Raw genomic sequence first — 16,889 nt, 5'->3', positions numbered from 1 at the left:
CTTTCGGTCCCCCCCAGCATGGAGCCAAGCCATTTGGAAGGAAGCCGCTGATTCTGTTGTGTGTGTCAGATATAGTGTTCAAAGTCAGTTTGACAGAGTGTTTTAGAAAGAGTGTGTAACCCCCGACACACACTGCTGAGATCATTCTGCAGCTGTTGCTTATTGGCTTTTCAGTAAATAAGGCATTTATTGGCCAAAACGTCTAAACACACGCAAGCGAGTGTCCACTATTGTGAGGCTTTTAGAAGTAGATGCTTATTCTGTTATTAGGCAATTGTTTAAGAAGCAGCTGCAGATACAAATTTAGCGCTTCAGAAGTTTGTGGGGCCTTTTGCATTTGATTTGATTGCGTTAGATTTTTTTTGGAGTTTGTATGCGTGGGTGTTCTCCTCACTTAAAGAGGCCTGCATTATAAGAGAAGTTTTACAGCCATGAAAACGGCACAGGGATATAAAAATATCATTATTTTGGTCTGTTTAGTACCAATATCCGTACATTTCTTATGCATAACATCCTTAAAAGACAGCATTAAATGTACTGAAGTAAATTTAGAAATTAAGCACATTTCTGGCCTGCAAAAGCAACTGAAAGACACACACCTATCATAATCACTGTCATCTGGTTTCAGTGCTTTTGCATGGAAAATGGAAAGCATGGACGCTTAATGAGATGATCCCTCAGAGATCATCCCTCTGCTCCCTGATGGAACAGAAGAACCACAAGAACACGAGCCAGACATTTTAATGGCCATCACCAGAGCACTTGTACTCTGTCGAGGAAGCACACACACGCACAGTTTGCCATCTACCAATGAGTCAAGAGCGAATATATCTAAAACCATGGAAAGCTTAAAAAGTTTCCAAAGTGCATTGCCAACATTTCTACATAACTTTTTTTTTCTGTTTGGCTGTGTTTGTCTGTTGGTGGTGGTTGTCTTTATCAGGCTCATCTGTTGCAGTTCTTTTATATCAGTTCAGTATCTTGCAGTAAGTGCTGCTGTTGTTTGATCCTTTTTAAGGTTGAGGCTGATGAAAAGGGTGGTCTGACATAATGTGAAAGCAGAAATACACTAAAGGCTCACATGACTCTCCTCAAAGGCTTTTTAAGTACTTGGCAAATCCACGTTTCCCACATTTGTCCTCAGCTCGTACAGCAGCGGCGACAGCTATATGATTCATCTTTTGGGTCACTGTCATCCTTCGTAGATGTGTGTTCCCCCAGCGCTCACAATTTTATCGTACTATAAAGCAGGCTTCTGTTGCACAATGACCCTACTTTCTTCTTCTTCTTCGTTTTTAGGTAGCATGGTACTCCACCTGCTACAGAAACAATGTGCAATTACAGCAGTTAGTGCTGTTAGGATCGCCTCATTGACCTGATGCAAAGTTTCAGGAGAAACATTCAGAAAGCCTCAGTCAAAGGGATTTATTATTGTCTAAAAGTGAGGTTGAAATGGCATTTCGTTTTCAAGAAACAACCTGCAAAGGAGTTGCGTTTAGTCAGCACAATTTGCTTCTAAGTATAGACAGAGATTTAAATGCAGTATATCTAAATCATCTCCACTCTTGCAGAAATAACTGACATTTTCAGGAGGTAACAGTAATTGGCATTTTGAAGCAATGCATTGAGGCCAGAATAGCAGAACCTAGCCATTATGAGTCTTTCTGAATGGTTTGGTTTAAAATGCCTTGGCTCTACTGCTTTATGCAGATGTGGTTTCTCTGCGCTAAACCACCAACTGTTAGCAAAGCTCTGATTAGCTTCCCTGTTACTGCTAAATGGACAGGGTAATTACTTGGCTTACGGTAGAACAGTAGAACAGTTGGCTACACACAGCCTACAGCTGATAGATTTAATGCTTTTAATGGAGCCATTATACTCTTATTTTGCGCATATTTCAAATTACTTTATATTTAATGCTATATTTGACTCTGTGAAACTGTTATAATTGCCGCACTATTACAGTAGCAGCACTCTTGGCTGTGCAGCAGTCAGCAGTATTTGTGAAAGTGTGCTCTGTTCACTTGACTCCGTGGTTAAGGCCATTCACATTGGCATATTTCCCCCAACTACAATGCACTTTTTTTATTTGCATCAGTATTTGCACAATCAATGCAAATACAATTGCCTTGTGTGCACTAAAGTGACTGTAACTAAATATGCTTATTACAGCAGTAGATCACAAGACTTGAGATGACGCTCCAGAGAACGATCATCCATCTCCAGTGATCATTATCTCTGAAGAGCTTTGTACCATCTTTCAGCTTCTTGGTTTGTTTTTGCTTCCTTAAATGTGCTGCTTTGGTTCTCTCTCATTGCTTATCTCAATGTGTCATTTGGCCAATAAAGAAGCAACTGAAAACTTCCTGCTCAGGCTATGACAGGTTCCTTCAGTTAGTGAATCAGTGGATTTGGGGGTGGGGGGGTGGGGGGCAGATTACAGTGGGCATCACATGGCCAGAACCACTCCTATAATGAATAGTTGTGTCCCTCCATAAATTCTGGATGTGTCTATAAGGAGCTGCTCACCAAATCAATTTGAATGCTGTGTTCACATCTGCGCGTTTCCCCCAAGTTGCCCAAAAATCAGTTGTCTCTGAGCTGAACTAAAAGCAACAGGACATACATTTATGAATACCTATGTTTGAGTTGCTGTATGTCGCCAACATTAAAGTTCCTCTCTCTGTTTTCAGGGGTTTCCTGGTGACTTTGGGGAGAGAGGACCACCTGGGCCAGATGGAGAGCCAGTATGTCACACGCTTACTTACCCACACACACACACCTGATGTTTACTGTAACATTTTCACAGTGCTTGTGGCTAAATCCTCAGTTGGTCCAGCAGTTTGCCTCCGTGTTTGGGTTTTGTTTGAAGTTGTTCTCGACAAGCATCGCTATTGCATTTCATTTCGTGTCATGCCTCCAGCTGCTGTAGATCATTTTCCTTGGCACATATTTTCCAAAAAAGAAAAAGAAAAAGGAAAAAAGCTGTATTAAATGTAGCTTTTCCTATTCGCCGCTGTAAACTGCGTCCCAACACACGTATAGCTTCACAGCCATGAGAAGGCGATATCCAAGAATAGTAAATGATGTAACAGGATGCCATTTTGATGACTCCCCCCCATTCATTAATGACGGACCAGCAAAACCCAGTCTGTGTAACTCCGTCCATATGGAAGACAAATAATTGGACCGTAGCATTTCCACTATTTTTGATATTCCTACAAATTTGGGACTTCATAAGCCCGTCAGTGAAAACTCTAGAACAAAAACATAAAAAGTTACACTTGATGCACACTGAACTACGCATAATAAAAGTGAAGTTAAGGTTTATGTTCTAGAAAACACTTCACCTATCCATTTCTGACTTTTCCAATGAGTCAGGCTTTTAGAGCAGGCAGCTGAACTGCTAATAAATCCTTTTTTGGGCTGTTTATTCTCTTCCTGAGAAAAAGACCCATCTTCCAAAGTGGATTACGCATTAGATTTATCAAATGTTATTATGAAATAATCAGTAAGCTTATGGAATATATGAAAATATATTTATATATACTTTGCTTTTTCCTTCTCCACTCTTTGTTGTCTTTACTTGTGATGACATGTTTAATGCATTTTACTCCTGCAAAGCAAGCAGATTGTCTTCAAATCTTGATGAAGCTTAAAATGTTTGGGGAAAAAAGCAGAATATACTTATTTAATCTTAGATGCTTACTGGAAAAGTCAGACTCAACAAGGCTGTGCTTCTGGGGGGCATTGAGCTATCAGTAATTTCAAATGCAGAGGGAAAGCTATCATCAGTAGATGTATAGTTTGTTATTTGTTTGTGGGTAGCTGCAGTGGAGAAATGTCCTGTAGATGGATGTACCATCAACCTCCTATGAGGCCTATTGGGAAGTCATCAGATTTGCTGTGATGATGGTGTTGGTGATGGTGTCATAAGTCACCAAATAAGTAATCCTTTGAAGAAAAATGACCATGGCCATGGCTAAAACAGTCAACTTCATGATGGTGGTAAATAAAAGAAAATACCATTTAAACAATGACATCACCTACTGCTTAATGTTGTTGCCTTTTGATGCCACCAGTTTTGCTGTTGCCATGTTGGTGCTTTAAAACTGGGCATCATGAGCAATAGGAAACTTGTCATTAGCTAATGAGGTTATCCAGTGCACATACTTTATAATTTTCCATAAGTTACAAATTAAACTTTGTGTTTTCAATATAACCACCATTAAGTCATCAGGAAAGTGTTTACTGAGGTCACAGAACAAGGGAGCCAAGGTTTCTTTTCCCATAGACTTCTACACAACTGGAAGACTTTTTGCAACCAGTGGAGTCGCCCCCTGCTGGCCATTAAAAAGAAAGCAGGTCTCTTTTGCATTGGCTTCACGTTTCCAAAGTTTAGTGAAAGAAACTACTTTCTTTCACTAAACCTTTATGCTGTCTATGAATAAAAGTCGAAAATGACTGACATAGATTTTCTTTAACACTGAATGAGTATACTGTACTAACTCCTGGATATTTCACTGGGTTAAAGTAAAACCTGTTAATGGCCTTAATTAGGATACAGTCTCTGTCCTCTTGTCTTTCTTTCTTTTCTTTCTTTTTTTGAGGTAGAACCTGCATATTTGAAAAAGCCACAGTGGGACGATGGTCTCACATCCCTTTTACCTGAAACCCCTCACATATTCATGCACACAGCCCCCTCTCATAAGCTGCGAAGAACACTGAGCCACTCTTCTGAGCATGTTTGTTTTAAAAAAGGGCCAATAACCCATGAAACTTGCTCCTTTTCCCTCTCTCTTCATCTCACTAACTCTCTCTCTCCTCCTCTCCAACTAGGGTAACATGGGAGCCCCCGGTCCAAACGGAGTTCCTGGACTTATTGTGAGTTGTAGTTTGTGTGTTTTCTGTGCACAATCTCGGCTGCAAATGTTTAAATGAAACTGAATATACCTGCAAAACTGGGGGAAAAAGGAGAAAACTTTATTAGCTTGCATTTATGTCGCCTGCCAGTTTGGTGGGGATCTAATTCATATATTTAATATAGATATTAGGTGAATGTGGATGGTTCTTAGACGCCAGGGCTTTTTTCACAGTGAGTGCAAAGCCTGAATTGTGCAGTTTATATCTGCTATTTTCTCACATGAAGAACAAGGCACTCGTGTGCAGTTTATCAATCACACAGACCTTAACAGTGCATCTTGTCCTCCTCTTGAAGCGCCCTTTTAATAACTATTTTTAGAACAGAGCTGCCCCCCACCCACCCATCACCTTGCCCTCCATGCTTGCCCAGCCCGACAGCCGCATAATTGTGTATGATTATAATGTCTCCCTGGTTTCTCTTGTTGCGTCCCGTCTTCACCCATTGCTGCCACTCCTCCCGACCTATTCTAGGCCACCGGTGGTGGTAGTAGGCCTGTAATTGAAGGACTCTGATTACAGCCCTAGTCTGAGCTTTGTGTCCTCTTTATCCGTCTTATCCGTCAGCATAATGTACAGTACGTAGCAGCGGGACGGAGCGCCACTACAAAGATAAAAATATACAGTCACTCTTCTTTGGGGACTCCAAAGCTGAGAAGCTTTGGGTGAAGGCTGGCAACTACTGAAGTAGAGAAAATGTCTAGACAACGACTCTCACTTAGAAATACACTCAAAATAGATAGTTTCTCTTTTCTTATTTTTGCTTATATTTAACAGTTGAAAAATGAACCAAATTTCATTGTGTTAAAGACTGCCATTCTGAAATACAAACAAGACCTACTTTGATGTCATGAAGCCTCATCTGTGGCAGTTTTTCACCAGTATGATGTTTCCGAGTCTATGATTATGCTAGGAATCACTGGAGTTCATTATCAGTCTTCTCCATTAGCTGAAATCACATCTCACATCACATGTAATCACATCTCACCATCTCTGTGTTTTATTTGCAATACGCTGACTGTTTATGATGCATTTTCACTATTAGTACAAGTGCATGCTACAATGCTGTTTGACATGTCTGTGCTGTTTGGTGTGCAATAGGATGTTTTTTCAATAAGTCCCATCTGGACGTAGCGTTTTCAGTAGGAGAAACGTTTCGTCACTCATCCAAGTGACTTCTTCAGTCTCAGCTTACTGCAGGTTTCCCCAACCTTATAAAGAGTACATTTGAGCAAAAACTGAAACTAGCCCACTGAATGATCAAAACGCTATTAACAGAATCAGTCTTTTGCGATTTACTTACCTGGATGATTGAGCATGCATCAAGACATGTTTTTATAGGGTTTCATATGTGCATAAATACAAAAACAGGCCTTTTTAGCCTTTTGCTAGCTGGTTACTGGGCAACCTTTTGGCATCTCATTGTATCATGCATAACTGAAGTTTTGAGGCTACAAATGAATCAGAATCAGAATCAGAATCCGATGTTATGCTTGGGAAATAAAAATGATACGATTCCTTTGTAAGGTCTTATAGTTGTTAAAATGCAAAATCCAGGTTATAGATGCATTAGACAGATGGATTTCAATGTGTGCACAGAGCGGAGGCAAGTATTTCTCATTGCAGCAGCATCCTCCAAAAACACACACAGAGACACACAAAAATACATAAGGACCTTGCTCTTAGTGACCATTGGGTTTGAATACTTGAATACCCCAAAACTGCAAATCTGTGTCTTTCGAATGTGCAAAATTCAGTTTCAGAGTTCATTTGTGGGGAACAAAAGTCTATACAGAAGTGAATCTGCTGTTTTAAGAGAGCAGCTAAGTGTCAAGTGAGAGTTCAGGTAGAGTAATAATAGACAAGAATTCATTGAAAGTAAGATTAATGTGTTTCTTCATGCATTTCTAGCTATTTGTGAGCAGGAAATATGCCGTTGAAATTAACATTTAAGTGTGAGACTAGAGCACTGAAACTATAGAGCAGATCTTGTTGTTTTAGAGACAGATCAGTCCAGCAGGATATGACTTAATTATCAGGTATTAGATTCCATTAGATTAGAAGTTTGGGGGGAAGGTTGCCTTTTAACTCACAATACCAAATTAAGTGAGTTGCTCCGAGGTGCAATTTTGCAGCTTATATTTGATAACATCCTCTGTCGATTATTCACTGGGGCTAATGTTTGAAACACTAAGCCAAGGCTACTCTTTGATTTAAGCTTCAGATGCACAATCTTGGCTTCTGACCACAACATCTATTCATTCTTCCCGGTGTCAGTCATATATTATCATCCATTGTTTTATGTTGTGTGTGATGTGATAGCGAGGCTGGAAGCAAGACAGTGAATTTATTCTTAATCAATCCCAAAGAGCGCTCTTATTGTATATGTGTTTTTTACATTAATGAATGGGGCCTGGGCCACATCTTTGTTCGTTATGCGTGTGATATCACTATTTATTAATGTGTTTCTTGTTTATCCCATCTTCTTGCATTAGGGAGACATGGGACCTGTGGGACAGATTGGCCCGCCAGGACCTAATGGACTGAAGGTAATCTCTCACACACATAGAGATAGAAACTGTTGCCTTCACTGTCTTATTTTTATCAGTTATTGTATATGCAATAAAACAAGAGATTTTTAAGAAGGCCTATTTTAAGCTTTTGAATTTGGATTAGTTACCAGTTATGTGCCGTAAAGATGTACTTTTGATCAAATTTGGCTTTTGAGGTGCCTTTCAACCAGTTTGTTGGTGCTTTTTCCAGGGGGTGCCTGGAAATCCAGGAGAACCAGGACTGAAAGGTGATAAGGTGATCTGAATATTCCTGTTATTGACCTGTGTTTAAGCAGCATGTGATGGATATGTAGTCTTTTGCATCCTACCGTAGATATTTCTGTCCAGAGTTTAGGCCTTAAACAGCATGCTCATTAGGTGTCACCTGCAAATTAACTTATATAAACCTCTGAGGATTGTTTCTATTGGTGTAGATGAGGTTTCCATATGCATATTTTTGTGAAATCTATTATGGAAGCATTTTAATTTAAAGCAGCCAGCCAAGCTATTGAAGAAAATGAAAGAAAAGTAGACAGACATTGTCCTTGAAATTTAAAACAAACAGCAGCATGAAGAGACCACTCAGCACTGATGATTTAAGGAGGTTCAACTAGAAGGCCTTTTAAGGACAGCAGTAAAATCTGGCTGCCTCTACTAAAACCAGAACAGTGCACAATACCTTAATGATGGTAAAGCACAAATAGTCAAATCTGAAAGTGACTGAAAGACCTTCATCAGAGGCCTCATGTTTGAAATTTGGTTTATTGGACACTTCTCACTTTGCATTTGTAATTACTGCAGTTACTCATTATTACTCATTTGTTTTGTGCTGGAACGGCCTGCAAAACATGTGGTGTGGCAAACTGCAGCAATGCCTTTCATAATACATACTGACACCACATGGAATAGTTGGCTAATCCAGTAAATAACACTCGCTGTGTGTGGATATTCATAAAGTGTAAACTGCTAATTAGTATTGTCTGTTTAAAAAAAAAAATAAAAGCTTGTATTTGGAAAAGTGGAACATTTCATTCCCCCCTAATGGTTTCCTTTTTTTTTTTCTTTTTTTCTGTCCATACCTCATCCATCCACCTATGTATGCGTGTTCGTCTCCTCCTCTCTCTCTGTCAGGGTGAAATTGGGATTCCTGGAGAGCAAGGGGAGATTGGATTCAAAGGAGACAAGGTACATCACCTTTGCAACACAGTTGTGCACGCCTCACATGCACACGCTCTCTATCTCACTGCTTTCTGACCTCCTCAGCCACCGTACGGAACGCTACCTGCAGTACACTCGTGTTACACAGCCTTTGTCTTTGCAAAATGACTTTTCCAGATGTCTGCTGTTCAGCTTAAGGAAATTCATGTGTTCACCCTCCACATTTGTCTCCGTGTGTAAGCAAAATTCAAATCCATCGCAGAGCAGAGTGGCCTCAAGAGATAGCACAATCTTGAACAGAGAGTCATGCATGTCGAATGTCTGCTTTGCTAGAAAATAAATTAAGCTTCTGATCCTGTCTGACTGTCTCTCTGAGTTTTTAACTTTTGTTTGTATTGGACAGGGTGTCCAGGGGGCCCCAGGTTTACCAGGCATCCGTGGGAAACCGGGACCACAGGTTAGTTCTTGTCTGGGAATGTATTCATGAAAACCAGGAATACATTTAACTGTTAAAATGTGGATAAGCAATTAGATAAGCAATAGTTTAGTTTTTGTTTGTTTGTTTGTTTGTTTTTGCCTTCATTGGTCCTTAAGCTATTTCCTTAATAGCCTTTGTGCTAACAGTTTGGCCAGAAAACAAAACTCAGACATACCAGTTAACTTAGCAGAAAGCTGAAAACTGCAAGCTCAGCAGTGTCAAAAGGTCCAAAACCTGCACATTATGTAATCTTTAATGTTTAAAGTAGGGTTTTTGTTAATCAACAGTAAACATAACTATTTTTATAGCCTGTTATGTCCAGGACTATTTCTTGGCCTGATGCAACAATTTCCTATCCATGAGGTTTACAAGCATCCATTAGAGTGTCCAGGAAGTCGCTGCTCTTTGCCAGGAAACTGTCACCAGCATTATATCAGGTCAAGTGGCTCTATAGTGTAGTGGTTTCTATAGTTGCCTAACAAGTGAGAGACCCCTAGTCTGATCCTAGAAGGAGGCACAAACCTTTATAGGGTTGCATCAGATGTAAAAGAAATCTGCCAAATCAAACATGTGGAGCTACCCACTGTAGCAATCCCTTGTGAATAATGGAGCAGCTGAAAGTAGCATTTCAGTCTCTCAGGAAGTTAAGTCCAGCTTTACTAACCACACCCAGGACTGATTATGCCAGACTTGCTGAATCAAGAAATCACTTAAACAGAACCTGTCTGACAAAGTTAAGTAGATCTTAAAAAGCAGCACATCATGCCACGATGTAAAGAAACATCTGAGAAACAAAGTCAAGTGGAAAAGGGTTCCAGTAAACCACGGTGAGTGCCATTATTCACAACTTGAAACAGTGGTGAAGCTTCCCAGGAGTGACCGGCCGATCAAAATTACTTCAAGAACACATCAACGACTCATTTAGGCCTCATTTGCCTCAATTAAGGTCAGAGGTCATGATTAGAAAATAAGAAAGCGACTAGGCAAAAATGGCATCTGTAAAAGAGAGGAGGAAACCACTGCTGACCAAAAAGACACACAAAGACTCGTCTCACATTTGCCATTTGGAAGCTTTGAGTCCCGTTACATCTGGTGTAAAACTAACACAGCATTTCATAAATAACACCATACCAACAATCAAACATGGTGGTGGTAGTGTGATGGTCAGCATTGCTGGTTCAGGACGTGGACAACTTGCTGAGACTTGATTGATCAGTGAGCAGTGCTTTCGTACCTGTTGAGCTCATTTCAAACATAACCTGCTCCAGAAAAAGTTAGGTCTTTTGCCTTGCCAATGCACCCCATTAATAAGTGAACCACATTCATAAAACAGACAAACAAGTGGTAACACTGAAGTTACATGGATAAGCCCAAATCCTGCTTTGTAGTACAGGACTCAGCTGCTGGCTGTCCCAAATGCACAGACATTTGCAAATGTCACTGATCCTCTCATCTCATTTTCAGCATGAGTTTTTATTTCTTATCACATCCAACTGTTTCAAGTCTTTCTGTTTTACAGGGAAAGCCAGGAGAGAAAGGTCCCGATGGTACCCCCGGACCTCCGGGCCCTGAGGTTTGTATTTACTCCTTTGTTGTTGCATTTGATGTCTGTATTTCACAGACAGAATAATAATCGATGCCCTTTTTAATCTTGATAGGGTTTTCCTGGTGACATGGGACCACCAGGAGAGAACGGCCTTGAAGGACCAAAGGTTAGTAAAATCATGATCTAAGCTAAGCAGTCCCTAAACTAACTCATGATTCAAAACAGGGACAGAACTTGGCTAGTGCTCCACAGCAACACTGGGAGAGATACAGTGGCTCTTGAGCTAAATTATAACGCCAGCCCCCTAATATTCACATGATGATAATGTTTTTATATTTATATAAGTAGGTGTAATACCACTGCCTTATTTTAGTTTTGAGCATTACTTTTGCTTATACTTGATCATAAACTAAACATCATCTGGAGAAAGTTTCAGTAGATGGTGGCTCAAGAGTTGGCAGTTCGCCTTGTAATCGGAAGGTTGCCGGTTCAGTCTCGGTCGTTGTGTCCTTGGGCAAGACACTTCACCCGTTGCCTACTGGTGGTGCTATACAAATACAGGCCAAGGAACTGTCCGATAACACCGGAGTCATGAGGATTCATCCTCTGGGGCCCATTGTTGTCTGTCTCAAATTTTTATGGCTGTCCATCCAATCTAACTAACAGACCCGTATCATTTTCCCCATAACAGTGCTGCTACTGTGGCTCAAAACACATATGTAAATGCTACAATTACTTTTACAATTGTTTTACTGTCTTTTACCCATCAAGGGAAAACCAGGGGCTAGAGGTTTACCAGGCCCACGAGGGATCCCTGGCTTGGAGGTAAGACTCTCAGACGCCACCCACATAAGAATGACCCCACTGTGCCTGACAGGCATTCAAAGATTTATGGCACAAGGATTTTTTATTTATTTTTTGCTAAGAAACACTTAATGTCCCTAAACATAAGCCATGCTAAGATCAATATCATCTGTTTCCAGGGAGACGAGGGCCCTATTGGACCACCGGGCCTAACAGGACTCGAGGTGAGTTATTGGTTAAACACCTGCTCCTATGAAAATAGAGGATACGAGAGAAAGATAGTCAGGTCTCATGTAGGCCATAAAACAAGGCTCATTACTTTCCACCAGAGTATCGTAAGTTAGAACAACACAATGTGCGCATGTTTGATCAGTGAAAAACAAGGGCTATAATTGCCTGTTTCTGTAGTTGTATCGTATAATTTAGCATGTTTGTCTAAATTGTATCCCATGCAGAAGCATCCTATTTCTATCTGTGGTAAGCTCCTCACCAAAGATAGAGGGAGGGGAAGGGACAGAGCTATCACTTAGACTGTGAAAAGCATTGCAATGTGAGGCTAAATTTGTCCCCAAGCGTGACAATCAACTAAATTAATACTTACTGTTTAAATTAGCATGGTGTTTGCACCCCAGGGTTAAACTTTTACTACAGAGTAGACAGTAACCTAACCACAAAGACAGAAAGAGCTATACAAGATCAATATGTGGCTTGCTTTAAATCATGTGTTACTCCTTTTAATTCTCAGCCAGCTCCATCGTACGTATTCTAACTTCACAGCTTTAGCTTTATGCATGCGCAACATTCGCTGTGCCACAGTTAGAGAGCATATGAACGGTGATAAAGTAGGCTCTCTTTGTGGGTTTTTCTTGCTTTGGACAAGTCAGAAGTCTTGTGTTCTGTGTCTTACACAGCCTCCTGTAGCCTCAGGAGATTTTACTCATGGTGCATGCAATTCTTGATCATGGCCACTAGGGGGCAATAATTGCAATCACCATGTTTATAGGTGGAACGATTTATAGGTGTCATAAAATGCTTGAAGACAGTAATGGGCCACTGCAGAAGCATAAGATTTGTGATTGTGACTATTAAAATATTTTTGAAATGACTGAAATTTTAAAAAATTATTTTCAGAATAAATATTTGGTCAAGCTTACACTTCACAGCAAAACAAACTCAGATGCTACCTAAGTAATTGTCATCCCATCCTTTCTTCCACTCATCTGCACTTTCTTTCAGCCTAACTCCCTCCACACTCACCCTCCTCCCACCCACTCGCCTGCATCAGACTCTAACCTCCTTTTTGTGCTCCTTCCGAGGGGAAGCGCCGTACGACTCCTCCGGGAGTTGTGATTGATCTCTGGCCAGGTGCCGCAGGTCCTCCTACTCCTCCACCTCATCAGCTAGCTGTCTTTCAGCTTCAGCACAGACTGACACTCTGTATCGCTGCATTAGCCTCTCTCTTTTTTATCCTCTCCCTCATCTTCTCATTTGCTCTTCATTTGTCTCTCTCTCTCTGCACAATGAATGATCTTCCTCTAATCTAAAAAAGATGATAAGAAGAATTCTTGGAAATCTCTAATTAACTGCAAGAATCTGTCTTCACCCTTTGTATCTTAGAGCCTTATCCAGCACTGCGTTGTATAAGCAGCTGAGCAAACCTGAGTAAAACTTTGGTACCGTTGAGTCACTCAATCAAGAACTATGGCTCAGGCATTCCTGACCTGAAGGTGGTACTACCAGTAAAAAAGTCCCCCCCCCCCTCCAAAACGTCCTTACCTTCACCCACCTTAACCCCAGGAATGACTGTCTGCACAAGAGGAGCATTAGTCATTCTATCACTTTTTTTACAGCTCGCCAAAATGTACTGTCAGCAATACCTGTAAACCGCACTGCATATGTACGTGCACGGTGAACCGACCGTTTCCCGCTTCTCTCCTCAAGCTGTCATCTCACAGGAAAAAGATCTTTTATCCTTGCTGAGAATCTGGGATTAACATTAATGATGCGTTCACTGGCAAGTGCATCCCTCATTATTCATCATCCTGTGCTAAAATCTTTCAGGGTAGAATGGGCAGGCAAGGATTCCCTGGGATACTCGGTACAGAGGGAGTTAAGGTGAAAAAACCCACTTTTATTTATGATTTTTTTTTTATTGCTTTTTTGGCAAAATACATTGAAGAACATTAAATTCATTATTCTAATCTTTTAAGTAATTGCATATTTCTCTCTGCAGGGAGAGGCCGGCATCACTGGAAAAGTTGGACCCATGGGAGAGAGAGTAAGAAACCCTTGGCGGCTTGGCTGCTTTTTACCAATTCATTAATTCAAACATCTATTAATTCATCCATTCAACATGTTTCAGGGCTTGGTGGGCTTCATTGGACCTGTGGGAGAGGCGGGACTGGCAGGAGAGAAGGTAATAATTTGCGGGGGTTTTTTCCCATGAATTTATTTCAATAGTCTTTACAAGATCACGTTGAAGAGAAAACACTGGACTTGTGCAATTTTAGGGAGATCGAGGGGAGATGGGCCTTCCTGGACCACCTGGAGAAAAGGGACCAACGGTAAGACAGAATGACAGCTAGAGTGTGGAGGGCTTTCACACTGAGAAAGAATGACGTTTGAGTCTGTTAAAACGTGACCTCAAGATTACATTTCCAAAGAAGGTATCTTGTCTTTGTTAAAAATCCTAAGAAATGGTCATTTTAGATTAAACTGTGTCTGTTATTCCCATGGGAATATAGTGCTGTGAGGGATTAAGCACACATGTACCACAAGAATATGACAGAATATGTTGGTTTTTTTTCCTCAAAGCACAGCTCAGTCGTCACAGTTCAGGCAGCTTTAAACCCTGTATTCTAAGCAGTGGTTTGGCAATTGACAAGAGGGCTTTAACTGGGGAACAGAGCTTATAATATTCATTCAAACAAAGGTGGAAATAATTCCAGTGAATCCGTTGTGATATTTTACCTCTGTGATGGTATTAATGGTCAGAAAAGTGCTGACAGTCCTGCTGGAAATTTTTCAAAAGAAAACACAAAAATAGAAAGAGGATATTGTTTTTTTTTTCAGACATCGCTTGATAATTTCTCTACCGTCTGCAGGACCTCTGAGTAATTCCCTCAGTGTTGTGCACTTTCTTTTACCCCAGGGGTGTCAAACATACAGACCGCAGGCCAGAACAGGCCCACCAAAGGAATCCAGTCTGAACCAATGTAGGATTTTGCAGAGTTTAAACGTTATTACAGTAGCCTTTCTTTATAATGACAGTGGAGTGAGACAGTCACTGGGGAAATGGCCGGTTTATTCATTGTCAGTGATTGTAGTCCATTATATTAAAAGAAAGGGTAACATTTAGAGATGTTTTGTTTTTTTTATAGTTTGTTATGCAATGGTTTCACTGGCCTGGCACGCTTGAGATCACATTGGTCTGTATGTGGCCCAGGAACTAAAATTAGTCTGACATCTCTGCTCAGTGGTTAGTACTGTCGCCTCAGGTCCTAAGTTCAAAATGCCATCGAAAATATCACAAGATAAACTCTCCCAAAGGGATTTGACTGAGGTGCCGGCTTAGAGCTCCACACAGTGGCTGCACGCTGCTCTGAATACTGAGGATGCGTTGAGCGTTGAGAGGAAGATCAATAAAGGATAACTTAGCTTAACCTGCTCTTTCAAACAGAGTTCGTCGACTCTTTATCGTGTAGGGTCTTTTACGGACTTGTCTAATGTATGCGACTTGCCGGAGTGGATAAGAATTTAGTCATCATTGTTGCTCAAGCAGAGAAGGTTTTCCTGCTGGCTGACAGCCAGTTAGATTTCTCAGAGGACTTCACCACACACACACATACTCACTCACAAGGAAGTTCTGTGTTGGCCAGCTACAAAACAGAAACAGACCCTCTGGAAAAGTCTGCATCATACAATGTGAGGGGAGCTGACCAGCAGACATCTATAGTCACTAACAGAGTGCTCATACTGTAGGCTTCTTTGTTTTATTCCTGCATGACATCAGAACCGCCTACTGTGCTATAAGTTTGTGTATTGGATAGATTTTTATTGCACTCGGCTGTCTTGAGTAGTTCTGACTGAAGTACTCCCCATTATATAGTTATGCTTTTACAAATGGCCTGGCCAAAAACGAGCTACTATAAAAAATATAAAAAATAAGAGAGAGAGAAAAGCAGCCAAAAGTAGTATGTTTTCCTACATAAAATCATCACCTCATGCTGTCTATTTTCTTTCTGTTCCGCTTTCTCTTTCATCGTTACATAAAACGTATTTTCCAGCGGACAGAGCTTTTCTCCAGATGTATGTTTGAACTACCAATGAGGGTGTGAAAGATGGACAATTTATTGCCTCAAACACATCTCAGTGCAATTTGGAGAATGAGTTTGGCCTTTATGTCAACACCTTTCTGCTTAAATAAACTTGCTTTGTAATAGGTGAAAGTGTCAGAATATCATCATTTTGTGTTGTTTTTGTGTTTTTTCCTGATGTGTATCAGTTGTAATCGATGTACTGAGTTTATGTTTATCTATGTTTGCACACCAGGGTCACCCGGGGGGACCAGGTGAGGCCGGACCTACTGGACCACAAGGAAGACCAGTAAGTCACCATCCTTTTGCATATTTTGCACTTTCTTTTTACTCATTCATAGTTGTATATGATCCTCTCTAATCATAGTGATGACAGTGAGTGGTTACTAACAATAGTAAGTGTCTGTTTCATAGACATTTGAAATATTAATCAATTAACTTTTTCTTATTTTTTTTTAAGTATTTTAATTTCATTCATTCGTAGATTATATTTTAAGTAATTTTAGTTACCCACATTCTGTAGGTTTCTCTGAGCATTATAAAACCTGGCAGCCTCCCGCCGAATGTGCATTACCCTCCTGTCAGTCAAAAGCCCAACACCTATAACCAATTAGAAGCTTCCCCTGCCCCCCGTTCTTTGCCGTGGCCGGCTTTGACAGAGCGGGCCAATCATTGGTTGAAAGCAGGGGCCACTGAGCCACCAAAACAAATATAAATACGGGGGGTTTGGGGTGCAGCAGGACAGGATTCCAGAGCAGACCCTTTAATTGATGTGAGTGACAGATCTAACAACAAACCCTATAGTATGTTCCCGAGGTCAGGCTGCCCTGCAAGGTCAACAGCCAGGGGGCTCTGTGGTCTGTCAGTGTAAACCTTTGTTTTATCTCTGTCCCTCCCCCTTGTTTTCTCTTTATCCCCCATTTTCCTTTGTTTATCAGGGCCCTCCTGGAGCGACTGGGCCAACTGGTACCAGAGGGCCTAAAGGCTTGCGGGTAAGTCGAAAGGTTCACGTGAGTTTAGTTGGGGGGTTTTTTCTTTGCAGCTTAGGTGTTGACTGGCGTTCTGCAGTCACTGTGTCACAGATCCCAGCCTTGAGAACAGATCATAGACTTGGC

General features: G+C 40.9%; 1 protein-coding gene across 1 annotated transcript in view; it reads left to right on the top strand.

The window, feature by feature from the left end:
• The window catches only part of col27a1a (collagen, type XXVII, alpha 1a), a 65,868-nt gene that overhangs the window by 33,502 nt on the left and 15,477 nt on the right, over positions 1-16,889 (top strand). Inside the window, exons 13-28 of the mRNA XM_026173433.1 lie at positions 2,694-2,747; positions 4,840-4,884; positions 7,416-7,469; positions 7,684-7,728; positions 8,604-8,657; positions 9,034-9,087; positions 10,628-10,681; positions 10,767-10,820; positions 11,426-11,479; positions 11,638-11,682; positions 13,520-13,573; positions 13,692-13,736; positions 13,821-13,874; positions 13,969-14,022; positions 16,010-16,063; positions 16,713-16,766. Of these exons, the coding sequence (XP_026029218.1) occupies positions 2,694-2,747; positions 4,840-4,884; positions 7,416-7,469; positions 7,684-7,728; positions 8,604-8,657; positions 9,034-9,087; positions 10,628-10,681; positions 10,767-10,820; positions 11,426-11,479; positions 11,638-11,682; positions 13,520-13,573; positions 13,692-13,736; positions 13,821-13,874; positions 13,969-14,022; positions 16,010-16,063; positions 16,713-16,766 (828 nt within the window). The remainder of the gene's footprint in view (positions 1-2,693; positions 2,748-4,839; positions 4,885-7,415; positions 7,470-7,683; positions 7,729-8,603; positions 8,658-9,033; positions 9,088-10,627; positions 10,682-10,766; positions 10,821-11,425; positions 11,480-11,637; positions 11,683-13,519; positions 13,574-13,691; positions 13,737-13,820; positions 13,875-13,968; positions 14,023-16,009; positions 16,064-16,712; positions 16,767-16,889) is intronic.

Source organism: Astatotilapia calliptera, chromosome 7, assembly GCF_900246225.1.
Source record: "Astatotilapia calliptera chromosome 7, fAstCal1.2, whole genome shotgun sequence".
NCBI classification, from domain to species: Eukaryota; Metazoa; Chordata; class Actinopteri; order Cichliformes; family Cichlidae; genus Astatotilapia; species Astatotilapia calliptera.
The sequence above is the reverse complement of the archived record's forward strand: the minus strand, read 5'-3'. Positions and strand labels throughout refer to the sequence as shown.